The 19,746-nt window shown below is 46.6% G+C and overlaps 1 protein-coding gene across 1 annotated transcript; it reads left to right on the top strand.

Moving 5' to 3' along the window:
* The first annotated feature begins 2,692 nt into the window (after window positions 1-2,692).
* On the top strand, window positions 2,693-5,605 carry LOC123123359 (G-type lectin S-receptor-like serine/threonine-protein kinase SD2-5). Its single transcript, XM_044543854.1, has one exon. The coding sequence runs from the start codon at window positions 2,693-2,695 to the stop codon at window positions 5,333-5,335; it is 2,643 nt and encodes an 880-aa protein (XP_044399789.1). The 3' UTR covers window positions 5,336-5,605.
* Window positions 5,606-19,746: the final 14,141 nt, after the last annotated feature.

Raw genomic sequence — 19,746 nt, forward strand, 5'->3', positions numbered from 1 at the left:
TCACCTTGCTGGAGTGCATGCTCCTGACGCACCACAGATAGGTAGAGAGCATCACCAGAGGGCTGATAGGGCTGACAGAGATAAGACCACATTGTTGCAACTGTGCCAAGTCCCATGAACTCCGAGGCGAACTGAGGAAGGACACTCGCAGTAAGAACAGCAGCAGCACGAGCATCATCATTGCACCACTGAGTGTAAGCAGACAGATCATCACGATAGGCAGAAAGGGCATCCGAATAGGCTGACATCTGCTGATCATAGGCATCAACTGCAGTATCATCGAGAGCCTTGGCGGCATCGCGATCAGCCTGAGAAGCATCAGCAGCAAGAACCGGCGGTGCTGGCGGGGTAGGAGCCACTAGAGCAACAGGGCAAGGCGGACAGGGGACCTCGCCAGAGAGAACACCCCACAGAAGGAGACCGCGCATGTGGATACGCATAAACCCCGCAAACTCGGCATAGTTGGTGCCATCGAAGAGCACCGAGCACCGAGGAACGGCGACATAGCCCGAAGAGGACATGAGGAGCTCTTTTTTTTGGGTCAACTGCTACGGTAGACTGCTACAGGAGACCCCGATCCAGATCGGGATCGGGCTCGCGCTGGCTCGATCCAGCCCTGATGGAGGAAGCGGGGGGGAGGGCGAGCGTGGGAGGGGCCGGCTCTGAGCAGCACCGGCTGCAGCAGGAGGCGGCCAGGGGCGGCAGGGCGCGGGGAGGTCGCGGCCGGGCGCGGGGAGGCGCGAGGAGGTGGCTGCCGGGCGCGGGGAGGGGGCTGCCGGCCGCGGCCGAGCACGGGAAGGCGCGGGGCGGCGCGAGGCGGCAACGGCAGGCCGCGGCCGTGCTCGGGGCGGCGCGGGACAGCGACAGCAGGCCGCACCCGAGCTCGGGGCAGCGCAGGCCGGGGCGAGACGGCGTGGTGGCGGGGAGGGAGAGAGCCGGGGGCGAGGGAGGAGGTGGCCGGCGCCGGCGACGAGGTAGAGGGAGGCCGGCGACGGGGGAGCTAGGTCGGCGATGGGGGAGCGAGGCCGGCGACGGGGGAGCGAGGCACGGAGCTGCGAGCGTGCGGGAGCGGGAGAGGAACCTAAGCATCTGATACCATGTTAGAAATGGGCAACAGTGAATTATTCACTGGAGGGCCAAGGGCCAATACATATACATGTGTATGGTAAAGTGCAAGAGAGACTGTACACATCTAACACTAATACGCTGAGTTCCTGCTGAAAATGCCTCACACCACTGGTAGTTCCTGTCTGAGCAAGTAGTTCCACACACACGTTGCATGCCCAGAATATCCATTATGTTCATGAGATCAACACCACTGGTACTTAATCTGCGGTTCTCCAAATTAAGCAAGCATAACTTCGACAGGAGATGACATGCTGAAAAGGTGAGCACTAAAACGATCACACGAGTGGCACGCAAGGCCGACACTCACATAACAGCAGTTTAGTCCGACTCAAAAAATAAAGTACAACACTGATACCATAAATTGTAAAACATAGAATGATTCATCCTCAGACCTTGACTGAAAAGGATCTCGGCGTATGTCCCTTCGCCGACATGGGGTACCCCGAGTCGCCGTCGCCAAGTGCAGCACTCGGCAAAGTGTTTGCCGACATGCATATGGGCTTCCTCTAGTGATTATATATAGTAGTACAACATTTTTTTCGAGCAACCGGCAGAAGCTCCTTTTCATTTCATTAAAAAGAATAAAAATTAGTCAGTTAGTAAGTAAAGCTGGCAGAAAACCAATACGTCATCAATGTACACATGAAGAAGAAACTGCAGACCACGCGAGCCGGCTCCACCACCCGAGCAAACAAAACGGACACTCTACAACCAGATCTAAAGTCGTCGCTCCGACATCCACGCCGGCACCAAGACCGTGGACCAGACAAGTCGCCGACTCAATCACCCAAGCAACCAGAGATGACAACCTACAACACCACGACAGTTGCTCGGAAAAAAAACTACAAGTGCATTTTACTTATAAATAGTTACGAAGAATCATAGCCTTATAAGTTGAAGAAAAAGTAGATAGCATTGTGTTGAAAAGAAAAAAAGAACAAACGCTGCACATCAACTTGCAGATTCAGTACACAAACTCGTGAAATCGACAAACAATTCGCAATGTAAATATCTGAGCAGCCAACATAAGCAACCAAGCAACATGCACCCCAGGATCGACGGTTAGCAAGGAGGATTCCATGGCAGACTTAATCACGAAGCTTCTTGTTTAACTGTGTTTACTCTGAAAATGCCTCCCTTGCCATCAACACCTGCTTTTCTTGACAGTATGATTCTTTTTTCGCTTTTCTCGGCAGTATGATTCTGACAGGCTAGGACGAGCATTTTCTCATGCAATGACTTTGAACAGCCAACCCGTGACCTTTTGGCACGCGTTTGGACAGTCCACGTACGGAGAGCTGAAAAAGAGAAACCACGCTGAGAGGCTCAGATGCTGGATTCAATGAACCGGAGACGAAGGAAGACCAAGACTCCGAGTCTATAGGCACCTCTCGTTGGGGCGAGGCCACCTTTCCGGCGAGCAAATCCATCTGCTCATTTGGCTCCGGTCTGCAGGTTTGATAATTTCTTCTTAGTCTGCTCCGATCTGCACCTCCCGTTTCTTGCCACCTAATTCGTCAAAAATGCAGTGTCTTCTTACACCATTCATATTCTTGCAGGCACCATGGGTTCTGCCAGTTTCTTCTTCGTCGTGCTCGCAGCTGCAGCATCATCTCTGGCCGTGCAGGGCCGCGACTATGACTACAACCCGGATGCAAGACTGGGGATCAATAACAACGCCTCCCTCGCAACACGGTGGATCAACAACAACGTCTCCCTATCAGACAACAAGTACGCCGACGGCACAACCGTGCGCCCCATCGTCCTCCGTTCGACGAGGGTTGGCGGGCGCTTTCAGGGGTGGTCTTTTGGTGCAGGGTTCTTCTGCGCCTCCCCTTGCGACTTCTTCGTCTTCTCCGTCTTCATTGCAACCAACGGCGGGGCCTATGAGAATGGAGAATCACCACCACTTACCTCGTCGGGACCACAGGTTGTCTGGTCAGCCAGCAGGGCTAGCCCTGTCAGGGAGAACGCCACCATTGAGCTTACTAGGCATGGCGACCTGGTCCTCCGTGATGCTGATGGGAGGACGGTCTGGTCAAGTGGCACTTCAGGAAAATCCGTGGCTGGCATGGAGATCACGAAGCACGGCAACCTGGTGATGTTTGATCAGAAGAATGCCATCGTGTGGCAGTCATTTGACCATCCGACTGATTCATTGGTACCCGGGCAATCACTTACGGAAGGTATGAGGCTCACAGCTAATACATCTGCAACAAATTCGACTGAGAATCAGTTTTATGTGACTGTACTCCGAGATGGATTATACGGTTATGTCGAATCCACACCACCACAACTCTACTTCTCATATCCACCGGTGAAAAGTAATAAGACTGTAACTGATCCAACAAAAGTTACATTCCAGAATGGCAACCTTAGTATCATTTTAGAAGCACCGAAAAAACCTTATCATGACTCACAGATTACCGTTTTCTACTATGGTATTGTTGATTATCTCATGCTGCCACTATCCCAGTTCAGTCAGTATATGAGATTAGAGTCTGATGGGCACCTAAGGCTGTATCAATGGTCTGATAATGAAAATAGGTGGACTACGTCTGATGTAATGGAGATCTCTCGTAATTGTGATTTCCTAACACCGTGCGGGAGGGAGTACGAGATCTCTGGTGATTGTGCTTACCCAACAGTGTGCGGGGCGTACGGGATATGCACAAATGCACAGTGCACATGTCCTCCTGAGGGTACTACTAGTTCGAACTACTTCAAGCCAGTGGATGACCGGAAAGCAAATCTTGGTTGTACGCCACTGAGTCCGATCTCTTGTCAGGACATGCAACACCATGAGCTCTTAATGCTTACAGATGTTTCCTATTTTGATCAGAGCCACGCCATTGTGAATTTAACAAACAGAAATGATTGTAAGCAAGCCTGTTTGAAGAACTGCTCCTGCAGGGCTGTTATTTTCAGGTATGGCCAGGAAGATTCCAATGATGAATGTTTCTGGGTAACAAAGGTTTTCTCATTGCAATCAATAAAGCCTGAAGCTGCTCATTACAACTCCACTGCTTATCTCAAGGTGCAGCTTAGCCCTTCAAACTCCAGTTCTGCTCCTTCTCCAAACAAAAGGAAGGTCATGTTAGCCATTACACTTCCAACAACAAGTATTCTTGTATCACTTCTCATTGTTGCCATTCTTTATCTGCAAAGGAAGAGGAAGTATGAAGACAGCGATGAAGACTCTGAATTTGATCAATTATCATCAGGAATGCCAACGAGGTTTTCTTTTGAGAAGTTGAGAGAATGCACCGAAGGTTTCAGTAAAATACTCGGGGGAGGTGGATTTGGTTCTGTTTTTGAAGGGAAACTCGATGAAGAGACAGTTGCAGTGAAACGTTTGGAAGGAGCTAGGCAAGGAAAGAAAGAATTCTTGGCAGAGGTTGAAACTATTGGCAGCATTGAACACATCAATCTCATAAAGTTTATTGGTTTCTGTGCAGAGAAATCTCAGAGGCTTCTGGTATATGAATATATGTCAAGAGGGTCGCTTGATAGGTGGATCTATAACCGCCGTAATAATGGCCGTCTAGACTGGTCCACCCAGTGCAAGATTATTCTAGATATTGCAAAGGGCCTATGCTATCTTCACGAAGGGTGCAGACGAAAAATTGCTCATTTGGACATCAAACCAGAAAATATTCTCTTAGACGAGAACTTCAATGCCAAAGTGGCTGATTTTGGACTATCCAAGTTAATAGACAGGGACCAAAGCAAGGTAATGACAATGATGAGAGGAACACCTGGGTATCTGGCACCAGAATGGTTAACATCGCATATCACTGAAAAAGTCGATGTGTACAGCTTTGGTGTTGTTATCTTGGAAATAATAAGTGGAAGAAAAAGTATTGACCGTTCTCGGCCTGAGGAGGATGTTCATATTATTTACTTATTACGAGAAAAGGCTCAAAATGATCAGTGGATTGATCTGATTGTCGATAATAATAGTGATGATATGGTCGCAGGCCAGGAGGAAGTGATCCAAATGATGAAGCTTGCAATGTGGTGCTTGCAGAATGATAGCAGCCATAGGCCTTCCATGTCAATGGTGATCAAGGTGTTGGAAGGTGCTATAAGCGTTGAAAGTCACATAATTCAGAGCTTTCTCAATGCAAACTCAGTCATGTCTGTTCAAGATAATCAATACCTATACTCGGTTCGTGAAGCATCTATCTTATCTGGCCCACGGTGAAAAAGGTGGTTAATGCAGCCAAGAAATTCCACAGTGCAGAGTTTGATTTTTGCAACTATTCTCTATTGTATCCTATAATATTTGTGCATTGGAAGCATGTTTTAAATGGCACCAAATTAATAATTGTTGGCCAGTATGTTAAGCGAAGTTGTATCTCTCCTCATAACGAGGCAGGTTTTCCATGGAACCATAGGTGAGTAGTATAAGCAAAGTCTGTATCTGCTCTGTTAGGTAATTTTCCAGGGTATTATAAACATGTTTATTTGAAAACTAGCTTTTCATAAGGGTAATTTTGATGTTTACATTCCTAATTTTGATATGCCATGGCATCATAATGATGTAAGCAGGTTCAACCATCTATCAGCACCCAAATAAATAGTTCTGCTAATTTGTATTTCTCTTCTTGGATGGCGAAACAGGAAAACTAGACCAAGTCTTTTGACCGGATCACGAGACACGTCACGTGATGGTTAATATTCCTATTGATTCTTTTAGTGAGTTTCACGATAAACGATCTTCTAAATTATCACTTCAAATTAATGACTAGACAATTGTGTAGTTTTGCCATACAAAAAAAAAATCATGTTTTGACTGTAAGAGACAGTACTAAAAGGAAGATAATTGAAGTTGAGAGGGAGATAATAAATTTGGCAGTTAACAAACCTCGAAAACGTTTTTTTTTTCTGAGAACCAGAAAAGAGCGGGAAGGATCCAAATTATCTGAGGTTGCACCTTCTTCACCTTTATCGTAATAATCTCCATGATGAGTAATGACTGTAGCCTCGTTTTTCCCCAATGGTGTAGAACTGTCCAGAGCCGTTGTTTGGTTGTCTGAAACAGGGAGATTTGTGCCTGGTATTAACATTGAAAAGTATATTTAAATTTTGAATCATTAAAACTGTAGGACGTAGAAAGGCTAAACAACAATCTGAAGACCACGCAGAAAACTTTAAACTCCAAAGTTTAGATTGGAAAATTTGACATTCACAAACGATTTTCAAGAAAAGAAAAGAGGGCAATAACTAGCATGTGTGGAACCAATAAAACTTGCTTCCTTACCACGGTCCGATTCCGACATGAGTAAATCTTCTGGATATGAAAGGGTAAGGAGGATCTTTCAAGGATCAAATTGGCGGTGGAAGGGGATCGCCGAAGGGAGGCGCGCTCGCCGCCGTAGGGTTTCGGACTGACTGAGGCTGCTCGCTATGGCTTTGGATGGAGAGGCTCGTATTGGGCCGGGCCCTGTCCCTCCAGCGCTAAGTGCATTTTTTATTTCCGACGAAAGAAGCCCAAGTCTCGCCATTTGCACCCTTTTGAAGTTTCGAATATGACTAGGACGGGTTTAAATGAGTGCGGATTTTTGGAGGCTGAGCTCCAGTGAGCTTGGTATTTTGAAAATATCAAAAAGCATATTTAAAAGTTTCCAAAAATCTGAAAAAATCCATGGAAATATATATGTATTCTGTAAGAACGTGTTAAATTTCGTCAAAAAATGTTGTGATTTGTAGGCTGTACAAGAAAACATAATTCCGGCCCAATAACAAAAATAAAAGGCCCGTTTAAAAATGTGTACTTGTCTTTTTTCTTTAGCCCTCTCCAGGTTATAAATAAATCTCATTCTCTCCTTTCCTCATGCCGATTTTTCATTATTATTTTGCTATGTTTGTCCGGCTCGGGAATCACAAGGTTGTTCATGTCCAACGGAACACAAGCATTTTTTAATATATATTACTTGATTCTTATCTATGTTGAAACTACAACTGCAAGGCACTGTGTTTCAGATCAACGACGCTTTATTCATTGGTTGGGTTGCCAGTTTTGAGAAGATTGTTGTCACTGTTGTTGAGCAGAAATTATATTATCTGGATGGCTAGATTTTTATTTGTGTCTGTGTCAAAGGTCGCAGAATCTTGTAGCTGCGGTGACGACGAGACCTTCAGTTCCTTCTTTTAGGACGCCTGCTGCAAAATACACCTTCTGGATAAGGTATGTATCATATGGTTGCTTGTTTCTCCAGCACACACATGCAATACGGACTTAATCATGCCTAGTAGCCTGTTTTGTGATTAGAGCGTCCCATCTGGGCGCCGTCGTCGTCCTTGCACATTCGCGCGTGGTACCGAAGAGACGCACGAGGAGGTCGAGCAGTCCGTGTCGTCATCCTCTTCCCTCGGCGTCTCGAGCCGAGGATACGGACGAGGAAGCCAAGCAATCTGTGGTGTCTTCATCGTTGTCCTCGCTCCTCGTCGCGGCGCTATCGGAGAAACGGGTGAGGATGCCGAGAGTTGGAAGTGCGGCACAATGTAGTGCTTTGTTTGATGGGGAACTATCTTTGTATGCCAGCATTTTTTTTAGTGCTTTGTTTGATAGAGAACTAACTTTGTATGTCAGCATATTTTGTTTAGGTATTGGATCCCATGTTAAATTTCCACTCAGTAGCAAATGAATAAACTGTGAGTGCAACAAGAGTAAAATGCATGGGTGGTCCTAATCTTTCACCAAAGTATCAATTGGGTCATAATTCTTTCAATATGCACATCTACGTCCTAGTTCTTTTTAAGTGATTCATCTGAGGTCTTAAATCAGTCTGACCAACGGTGACCAGCTTGCTTGGGGTTTTGAACCTGGCCACATCGACAGGAGGGCCCGGGCAGGAGATTTCCCAGGGCCGGTGGTTGGGCATTTATGCAATGCGTCCCTTGCAAATCTTTTTTTCATTCCATGGTCCCTGGATCTTCTCTCTTGCTCTGCCTGCGTCCGTTTCATCGCCATGTTCCCCTCAAGTAGTTCATACACTAGGAAGCGTGGCAGGAAGAAGCCTCTACCAGCGCTGCTTCCACCGCCGACAGATGCCCTTCTTTGTTTGCCGCTACCAGCGGGGACACTGTCGTTGGTGTCGTGCCCTAGCTGCCGCTTTCAGTCAACCATTGGTATTGTGTCTAAATCAGAGGCAAACCCTGGAAGATTTTATATAAGTGCCCCAATCACCATGTAAGATTGAACTTTTGCTCGATTTAGTGCTTTGCTCACTGTTGTTCATTTCGAAACCAGTTCTCTGTTTCTCGTGTGTGTGAATTTGTGCACCAGATTGAACCCAATCCTCGCCAACTTTACTATTGAGAATATGGGCCAAATAACCACATCAATTTCTTGTTAAAAAATGGGCACGTTAGTCATGCATTTAGCAGTGTTGATAATGTACTCTTGAATTGCTGCTCTAAGTTCAATCACAGTCAAGAACACCATGCCTATGTGAAAGTTCACATCTTTCATGTTCTCTGGCCTCCACCTTTCGAGCTTCACTTTTTTCTTCATGTTTTCCTTCCTTGAGCATCAACTACTTACACTTCCTTTGCTGAATCACTATCTTCAAGCTCCGAATCTTGCAGCTCTTGCAACTCATATGGATCATAGTCATAGTCCTCCCCCCTTTAGATTTCTTCTTTTTTTGCTAAAATTTCTCATCTACCCATTCTTCATAAAGATCATCATCATCTTTACCTACTTAATTGTCAGAGTCAACCCAGTCTAAATCCCATTTGTTGTCATCACTGTCACTGCCATTTTCATAGGGGGATTCTTTTCCTAACACAAGTTTTCTCTTGATTCTTCTTAGCTCATGTACAACACTTTGTGCCATTGGTGGAACACTGCCACTCCCTTCATTGTTACATTGTTGTTGTCTGCATGACATTGATTAAGTCTGACTTTCTCAGCTTTAACCTTAAACCTAGGACTGGCCCTAATTCCAGTACTAAATCCAGGAGACTTAGGGCTTAGCTGAAGGAAATATGCCCTAGAGGCAATAATAAAGTTATTATTTTATTTCCTTATATCATGATAAATGTTTATTATTCATGCTAGAATTGTATTAATCAGAAACTTAGTACATGTGTGAATACATAGACAAACAGAGTGTCCCTAGTATGCCTCTACTTGACTAGCTCGTTAATCAAAGATGGTTAAGTTTCCTAACCATAGACATGTATTGTCATTTGATGAACGAGATCACATCATTAGAGAATGTCTGATGGACAAGACCCATCCGTTAGCTTAGCATAATGATTGTTAAGTTTTATTGCTATTGCTTTCTTCATGACTTATACATATTCCTCTGACTATGAGATTATGCAACTCCCGAATACCGGAGGAACACCTTGTGTGCTATCAAACGTCACAACGTAACTGGGTGATTATAAAGATGCTCTACAGGTGTGTCCGAAGGTGTTTGTTGGGTTGACATAGATCGAGATTAGGGTTTGTCACTCCGTGTATCGGAGAGGTATCTCTGGGCCCTCTCGGTAATGCACATCACTATAAGCCTTGCAAGCAATGTGACTAATGAGTTAGTTACGAGATGATGCATTACGGAACGAGTAAAGAGACTAGCCGGTGACGAGATTGAACTAGGCACGATGATACCCACGATCGAATCTCGGGCAAGTAACATACCGATGACGAAAGGGAACAACGTATGTTGTTATGCGGTTTGACCGATAAAGATCTTCGTAGAATATGTAGGAACCAATATAAGCATCCAGGTTCCGCTATTGGTTATTGACTGGAGATGTGTCTCGGTCATGTCTACACAGTTCTCGAACCCGTAGGGTCCGCACGCTTAATGTTCGATGACGATTTGTATTATGAGTTATGTGTTTTGATGAACCGAAGTTTGTTCGGAGTCCCGGATGAGATCACGGACATGACGAGGAGTGTCGAAATGGTCGAGAGGTAAAGATTCATATATTGGAAGGTTACATTCAGACACCGGAATGGTTCGGGTTGTTTCGGGTGAAATTCGGAGTACCGGGAGGTTACCGGAACCCCCTGGGGAAGTAATGGGCCTTAATGGGCTTTAGTGGAAAGGAGAGGAGGGCCTCAAGGGGTGGCCGCGTGCCCCCCCATGGGCTGGTCAGAATTGGACTAGGAGGGGGCGGCGCCCCCCTCCTTCCTTCTCCCCCTTCTCCTTTCCCTTCCTTCTCCTAGTTGGAATAGGAAAGGGGGGGCGAATCCTACTTGGACCGGGAGTCCAAGTAGGACTCCCCCTTGGCGCGCCCCCTCTAGGGCCGGCCTCCTCTCCTCCCCTCCTTTATATACGTGGGAGGGGGGCACCCCAAAGGCACACCAAGTATTCTCTTAGCCATGTGCGGTGCCCCCCCTCCAGAGTTACACACCTCGGTCATATCGTCGTAGTGCTTAGGCGAAGCCCTGCGCCGGTAATTCATCATCACTGTCGCCACGCTGTTGTGCTGACGGAACTCTCCCTCGGCCTCAACTGGATCAAGAGTTCGAGGGACGTCATCGAGCTGAACGTGTGCTGATCGCGGAGGTGCCGTACGTTCGGTACTTGGATCGGTTGGATCGCGAAAACGTTCGACTACATCAACCGCATTACTAAACGCTTCCGCTTTCGGTCTACGAGGGTACATGGACACACTCTCCCTACTCGTTGCTATGCATCTCCTAGATAGATCTTGCGTGATCATAGGCAAAAAATTTGAAATACTGTGTTCCCCAATAGTGGCATCAGAGCCAGGTCTATGCGTAGATGTTATATGCATGAGTAGAACACAAAGAGTTGAGGGAGATAATATTTATACTGCTTACCAGCAACGTCTTACTTTGATTCGGCGGTATTGTTGGATGAAGCGGCCCGGACCGACATTAGATGACCGCGTTCATGAGACTGGTTCTACCGACGTGCTTCACACACAGGTGGCTAGCGGGTGTTTGTTTCTCCAACTTTAGTTGAATCAAGTTTGACTACGCCCGGTCTTCGTTGAAGGTTAAAACAACACACTTGATGAAAAATCGTTGTGGTTTTGATGCGTAGGTAAGAACGGTTCTTGCTAGAAGCCTGTAGCAGCCACATAAAACTTGATACAACAAAATAGAGGACGTCTAACCTATTTTTGCAGGGCATGTTGTGATGTTATATGGTCAAGACGTGATGCTATATAAATTGTTGTATGAGATGATCATGTTTTGTAACAGTTATCGGCAACTGGCAGGAGCCATATGGTTGTCGCTTTATTGTATGAAATGCAATGGCCATGTAATTGCTTTACTTTATCACTAAGCGGTAGCGATAGTCGTAGAAGCAATAGTTGGCGAGACGACAACGATGCCACGATGGAGATCAAGGTGTCAAGCCGGTGACGATGGTGATCATGACGGTGCTTTGGAGATGGAGATCAAAGGCACAAGATGATGATGGCCATATCATATCACTTATATTGATTGCATGTGATGTTTATCCTTTATGCATCTTATTTTTCTTAGTACGGCAGTAGCATTATAAGATGATCTCTCACTAAATTTCAAGGTATAAGTGTTCTCCCTGAGTATGTATTGTTGCTACATTTCGTCGTGCAGAGACACCACGTGATGATCGGGTGTGATAAGCTCTATGTTCACATACAACGGGTGCAAGCCGGTTTTGCACACGCAGAATACTCGGGTTAAACTTGATGAGCCTAGCATATGCAGATATGGCCTCGGAACACTGAGACCGAAAGGTCGATCGTGGATCATATAGTAGATATGATCAACATAGTGATGTTCACCATTGAAAACTACTCCATCTCACGTGATGATCGGACATGGTTTAGTTGATATGGATCACGTGATCATCTATATGACTACAGGGATGTCTATCTAAGTGGGAGTTCTTAAGTAATATGATTAATTGAACTTTAATTTATCATGAACTTAGTCCTGATAGTATTTGAATATCTATGTTGTAGATCAATAACTTGCGATGTAGCTCCCCGTTTATTTTTTGATATGTTCCTAGAGAAAAATAAGTTGAAAAATGATAGTAGCAATGATGCGGACTGGATCCGTGATCTGAGGATTATCCTCGTTGCTGCACAGAAGAATTATGTCCTTGATGCACCGCTAGCACTACAAAAAAAAGACACATCCGTGACATTTTGGGCCGAACGAAAAAAAATTATGTCACACTTATGACACTTCTATGACGATAATTGTGACAAAACCCGGTATCATCATAGATGCGGTGGGGTCCTACTTCTATGAAAAAATCATGGCAGAAAATGGGCTTTTCGTCCTGGGCAGGCCGGAGACGCAGCTGCATGACATTCTTTGGGCCGTCCATGATGGAAAAAACCGTGGTAGAAGCGAGGGCAAAGAAAATATCGGGGATTTCCTGGTTACGGTGGGTGGCCGGGGGCCGAGCGACGCGCGTTTCTCTCGTACGTACGCGCGTGTGTGCGAGGCGTTGGGCTCTAACTGAACCCGAGCGAGGCGCTGGGCTCTAACTGAACCCGCGCGATTGCACTGCAGGCTACGCGTTACTGAACCCGAGCGATCGATCGATCCCTTGCTGTTAACTGAACATGAGTGATTCCTTCGCTACTGCTGCTAACTGAAGCCGATCGAACACTGCTGCCTCCTTCCCTGGATAAACAGTGAGCGTTGTTGAGGGGGTTTGGATGAACAGTTCCCGGTGGGGGGTTGGATGAGCAGGACCCCATGGTAGTAGAGGCCGTTGCCGCTGGATGAACAGTACCCCGATCGATCGAGCCGGTGGATGAACATGACCCCGTGGAGGGCTGGTTGAACAGTAGCCGGTGTATGGCTGGTTGAACAGTAGCCGGTGGAGGGCTGGATGAACAGTAGCCCGTGGAGGGGTGGTTGAACAGGACCCCATGGAGAGGGTTGGTTGAACAGTAGCCGGTGGAGGAGCGCGCGATGGAGACTGGATGAACAGGAGCCCGTGGATGAACAGTCGCACGTGGAGGCTGGAGGAGGTCGATGGTGGAGATGAACAGTATCCCGTGGAGTCCCGTTTTGCGGTACGCCACACCCCTCCCGATGAACAGGACCCCCGTTTCGACCCTAGCGCCCAACACAAGTCCGTTTCCTCCGTTTTGCGGTACGCCACCCCCTCCCGATCAACAGGACCCCGTTTCGACCGTAGGAGGTGAGGAAGTCCTAGATTAAGGGATCCTCGGGCGTCCGGACTATGGTACGTAGGCCGGACTGATGGGCTGTGAAGATACAAGATCGAAGACTCTCTCCCGTGTCCAGATGGGACTCTCCTTGGCGTGGAAGGCAAGCTTGGCGCCCTGATATGAAGATTCCTTTCTCTGTAACCGACTTTGTAAAAACCTGGTCCCCTCCGGTGTCTATATAAACCGGAGGGCTTAGTCCGTAGAGGCAATCATAATCATAGTCATACAGCTAGACTTTTAGGGTTTTAGCCATTACGATCTCGAGGTAGATCAACTCTTGTAATACTCATATTCATCAATATCAATCAAGCAGGAAGTAGGGTATTACCTCCATAGAGAGGGCCCGAACCTGGGTAAACATCGTGTCCCCCGTCTCCTGTTACCATCAACCTTAGACGCACAGTTCGGGACCCCCTACCCGAGATCCGCCGGTTTTGACATCGACATTGGTGCTTTCATTGAGAGTTCCGCTGTGACGTCAAAGACAGGATTGATGGCTCGCCTTGTTATCAAGGACAGTGTCACCTCCGGAGGAGTACTGGCCCCAGGCAAAACCCTCCGGCTGGGCGGCTTTACCATGACTGCCCGTTCGGCCGTTAAGCCGACGATGACTTCTCGAGTCATCGCAAATCCCCTCCGTGTTGACTCCGAATACTCCAAGCAGATGAATCCGGCGGAGTTGTCATCTTTAAACGAGCTCCTAGATCGCATCGCCGCCTTGGGGGTCGCTACAGACTATGATCGGATTGGGCTTAAACCCGACTAGAGAGAAATTAAAACTCCACCGATCACCCACCAGATAGCGGTAGTAGAGGAGCAAGATGACAACTCTTCCTCTATACTGAGGACGAACTACGTTCGGATCTCCGAGCTCGAAGAGCCGGATACCTGCCTTTGGAGAGATACGCCCTGCCCTCCGAACCTAGAATCAGATGACGGGCCTGAAAAATCAGTTGATATCCCGGAGCCCGAGCTATTAAGTTCGGAAGTTTTTCAAACTCCGGATTCCAAATCGGGTCAGGGTTCGGATCTAAAGCCACCCACCCGCCCAGATATAAACGATCTCATGCACATACGACAACAGTCTCAGGAAACAGTCCATAACTTTTAGGCCAGATTCCTCCGTTCTGGAGGGATGGCTCGATAGGCCATGCAAAATACACACAACACCGGATACCATACCAACCCACAGCCTTAGAGCATGTTGGATACTCCAGCAAGTGGCCAAGAGTGGCGAGGAACTCCTCACTACAAATACCTCAGATCAACACCCCCCGGAAGCCGACGACCTCAGAGTATTGACGGTCTTCGAAACCTTCGCTTCAAATAACAGGCGCAAAAGGGCACTCTGTGACCTCGCCGAAGTCTGCCAAGTCGCAGCAATAAACCCCTGGAACGACATGGCCATAACTTTCAATGCCGGCGATGAACCAAAATTCAGGACAGTCCGGGCACCAGCCGCCTTGGTCCGTAGTCCAATCGTGGGCGGCTTTCGGCTTACCAAAGTGCTCATGGACGGCGGCAGCGGATTAAACCTCATCTACGAGGACACACTCAACAAAATGGAAATAGACAGGAGCTGCATCGAGCAAAGTAGCACGACCTTCCAAGGAATTATTCCCAGTCGGGAGGCGCGATGCGCGGGAAAAATCACACTCGATGTGGTATTCGGCGCGCCAGAGAATTATCGGTCCGAAGAAATAACCTTCCAAGTGGCCCCTTTCAACAGTGGATATCACACCCTATTAGGGTGAGATGCATTTACACGCTTCCAAGCTATACCTCACTATGGGTACATGAAGCTCAAGATGCCCGGGCCCAATGGTATCATCAGTCTTGCCAGTGATCCGGACATAGCACTCTGCGCCGAAAATAAAACCGCATCCCTGGCCCTCGAGGCATTGTCCGAAGCCCTCGCGGCTGAAGAATTAACCGCAGTACACTCCATGGTGGATAGGGACGATGTAATCCTGGACAAGCAACCCAGATCCACCTCCTTTAAACCAGCAGACGAAATAGTCAAATTTCAAGTCCACCCAACAGACCCCAAGAAGACAGCATCCATCGGGGCACAGCTGGACCCAACGGTTGACGCCGCGCTACGAGAGTTCCTGCGCGAGAATTGGGACATATTCGCCTGGCACCCTTCTGATATGCTAGGAATCCCACGCAGGTTGGCCAAACACAGCCTCAATATATTGAAGGGATATAAACCGGTCAAGCAAACACTGCGGTGCTTTTCCGAACCCAAACGTCAAGCTATGGGGGAGGAGCTAGCCAAGTTAATCGAAGCTGGATTCATTAGAGAAATAAAACACCCGGACTGGCTAGCAAACCTGGTGATGGTGCCAAAGAAGGATAAATCCTGGCGCTTGTGCGTCAATTTCAAAGACCTTAATAAGGCCTGCCCTAAGGATCCCTTCCCCCTCCCCCGCATCTTCAGTCATTGCCCCATGGACCGAACCCTTCTTGGCCTACCTTAATAGGCAAGTACTCCCTGAGGATCAGAATGAGGCTCACCGCATTGTCTAGCGCTCGAAAGCCTACAAGGTTCACGACGGAGAACTCTACAAGAAAAGCGCTACCGGAGTACTTCAAAGATGTATCTCTGAGGAAGAGGGGCGGCAGCTCTTGGTTGAAATTCATGCCGGTCTCGGTGGTCATCACGCCGCGGATCGGGCCCTTGTAAGCAAGGCCTTCCGTACAGGTTTCTATTGGCCGACGGCCCGAGCAGATGCACAGGACCTTGTCCAACGTTGCGTCGGATGTCAGTTTTTCGCCAACCAAAGCCATATGCCACCCACCGCTCTACAAACAATCCCCATCACTTGGCCCTTCGCGGTCTGGGGGCTCGAGATGGTCGGACCCCTTAAAGGAGGAAGCCATAAGAAAAAGTATCTGCTGGTCATGGTGGATAAATTCACTAAGTGGATAGAGGCCAAACCAGTTAAAACGGCCGAAGCAAGACCAGTGATAGAATTCATATCCGGTGTTGTGCACCGTTATGGTGTTCCACACAGCATCATCACCGATAACGGCTCCAATTTCACAGCCGATGAGGTGAAAACCTGGTGTGCTAATCTGGGCATTAAGCTCGATTACGCCTCTGTCTATCACCTGCAAACAAACGGTCAAGTCGAACGAGCCAATGGTCTTATTATGAGTGGCATTAAGCCCAGAGTAGTGCGGTCTATGAAAGAATCACACAAGCACTGGGTTGAGGAGCTCGACTCCGTACTCTGGGGGCTGCGGACCACGCCCAATCGCACTACCGGATATACACATTTCTTCATGGTGTACGGCGCAGAGGCTGTGTTACCCTGCGACATTATTCATGACTCGCCTCGAGTGCGCATGTACGAAGAGAGAGAGAGACCGAGCTTGATCGGCAGGACAGCCTAGATGCCCTGGAGGAGGAGCGCGATGTTGCAAAAGCATGTTCCGCATTTTATCAACAACAGGTCCGCAGATATCAAAGCAGAGAAGTGCGGGCCAAGACTTATAATGTTGGTGAACTCGTTCTACGCTTACCAGAGAAGAAAAAGGACAAACTCAAGACAAAGTGGGAGGGTCCCTTCATCATTGACGAAGTTCCCACTGGAGGAGCATCCCGCCTGCGTGATGCATCAGACAATCGCCTAGAGCCGAACCCCTGGAACGCGGCCAGACTCCGAAGATTCTATGCCTAGCGCCGAACTCTTTGTTCGTCTCCATCTCCCTATTGTTTCCATTATTTTTTCCTCTCTTTTCGCCTTTTCTTTTTTTAGCCTTAAAGCTTTCGTGCGGCTAAAACGTGCACCTATGACGTACACATCCTCAAATATGTACGTCCATTATACCTGGAGGCTTCTTGGACAGAAGCTTATTATTGTTATTTTCCGAGCATCAAGCTCATCACATATGCGTTTTTTCCTTGACACGTCTCCAACGTATCTATTATGAAGTATTCATGCTATTATATTATCTGTTTTGGATGTTTATGGGCTTTACTAAACACTTTTATATTATTTTTGGGACTAACCTATTAACCGGAGGCCCAACCCAAATTGTTGTTTTCTTGCCTATTTCAGTGTTTCGAAGAAAAAGAATATCAAACGGAGTCCAAATGGAATGAAACCTTCGGGAGAGTTATTTTTTGAACGGAAGCAATCCAGGAGACTTGGAGTAGACATAAGGGAATCTTCGAGGAAGCCACGAGGCAGGGAGGCGCGCCCTACCCCCCTGGGCGCGCCCCCCACCCTCGTGGGCCCCTCGTGGCTCCCCTGGTCAACTTCTTTCGCCTATATATATCCATATACCCTAAAAACATCAAAGAACAGAATAGATCGGGAGTTCCGCCGCCGCAAGCCTCTGTAGCCACCAAAAACCAATCGGGACCCTGTTCCGGCACCCTGCCGGAGGGGGAATCCCTCACCGGTGGCCATCTTCATCATCCCGGCACTCTGCATGACGAGGAGGGAGTAGTTCACCCTTGGGGCTGAGGGTATGTACCAGTAGCTATGTGTTTGATCTCTCTCTCGTGTTCTTGAGATGGTACGATCCTGATGTATCGCGAGCTTTGCTATTATACTTGGATCTTATGATGTATCTCCCCCTCTACTCTCTTGTAATGGATTGAGTTTTCCCTTTGAAGTTATCTTAACGGATTGAGTCTTTAAGGATTTGAGAACACTTGATGTATGTCTTGCATGTGCTTATCTGTGGGGACAATGGGATATTCACGTGATCCACTTGATGTATGTTTTGGTGATCAACTTGCGGGTTCCATAACGTTGTGAACTTATGCATAGGGGTTGGCACACGTTTTCGTCTTGACTCTCCGGTAGAAACTTTGGGGCACTCTTTGAAGTTCTTTGAGTTGGTTGAATAGATGAATCTGAGATTGTGTGATGCATATCGTATAATCATACCCACGGATACTTGAGGTGAAATTGGAGTATCTAGGTGACATTAGGGTTTTGGTTGATTTGTGTCTTAAGGTTTTATTCTAGTACGAACTCTATGATAGATCGAACGGAAATAATAGCTTCGTTTTATTTTACTACGGACTCTTGAATAGATCGATCAGAAAGGATAACTTTGAGGTGGTTTCGTACCCTACCATAATCTCTTTGTTTGTTCTCCGCTATTAGTGACTTTGGAGTGACTCTTTGTTGCATGTTGAGGGATAGTTATATGATCCAATTATGTTATTATTGTTGAGAGAACTTGCACTAGTGAAAGTATGAACCCTAGGCCTTGTTTCCTAGCATTGCAATACCATTTGTGCTCACTTTTATTATTTGTTACCTTGCTGTTTTTATATTTCGGATTACAAAAACCTATATGTACCATCCGTATTGCACTTGTATCACCATATCTTCGCCGAACTAGTGCACCTATACAATTTACCATTGTATTGGGTGTGTTGGGGAAACAAGAGACTCTTTGTTATTTGGTTGCAGGGTTGTTTGAGAGAGACCATCTTCATCCTACGCCTCCCACGGATTGATAAACCTTAGGTCATCCACTTGAGGGAAATTTGCTACTGTCCTACAAACCTCTGCACTTGGAGGCCCAACAACGTCTACAAGAAGAAGGTTGTGTAGTAGACATCAAGCAGTTTCTAGCACCGTTGCCGGGGAGGTTAGTGCCTGAAGGTATATCTTTAGATCTTGCAATCGAATCTTTTAGTTTCTTGTTTTATCACTAGTTTAGTCTATAAAAGAATGCTACAAAAAAATGGAATTGAGGGTGCCTCATATGCTTCATCTTTTTAATATCTTTAATGAGAATAAGGATTCCAATAATTGTGCTCAATTGCTAGAGGAAGAATGCATTAGAATGTTTGGCACTAAATCTTTGAATGATGAGCATGATTGCAATGTTGTTAGTATGAACTCTTTGAATATCCATAGTACTAATGATGATTGCACTAGTCATGATGAAAATGTCTCTTATAAGCATGTCAACTTTTGTGGAGTGCATAGAGTTTGCAAGTACACACCAAATAGGGAAGATAGATTTTGCAAGAGGCATAAGTATTTAGAAACTAAATGGTTGCAAGAGAGGCTAGATGTTTGTGCTGAAAATTTAAAATTTCTTCGCCATACTTGTGAACTTTGCAATGAACATGGTCATTTAAATCTCCAATGCAAATTGTTTCATCATCGAATCTTGTCCAAAAATTGTGATGACTTGATTTCCCTTGCACATCATAATGAACTTAGTTTGCTTTTAGGTTATGAAGAAATGAAACATATAACTAAGCATATTACAGAATATAACCTTGAGAAATTCCTCGATATTGATCTAGAAGAAATTTTTATGTATTGTGCGGTGAATTGCAATGAAAATCCTTATATTGCCAATTACATAAAGAAAAGAAAACAAATATAAGATGAAGAGAATACTAATGAAAGGGAAGGGGCTTCCCAATATCCTCCTATTATT

This window comes from Triticum aestivum, chromosome 5D, assembly GCF_018294505.1.
Source record: "Triticum aestivum cultivar Chinese Spring chromosome 5D, IWGSC CS RefSeq v2.1, whole genome shotgun sequence".
In the NCBI taxonomy this organism is placed as follows: Eukaryota; Viridiplantae; Streptophyta; class Magnoliopsida; order Poales; family Poaceae; genus Triticum; species Triticum aestivum.

Coding starts and splice junctions, on each gene's coding strand:
- LOC123123359 (XM_044543854.1), top strand. CDS start 2,693: ATGGGTTCTGCCAGTTTCTTCTTCGTCGTGCTCGCAGCTGCAGCATCA.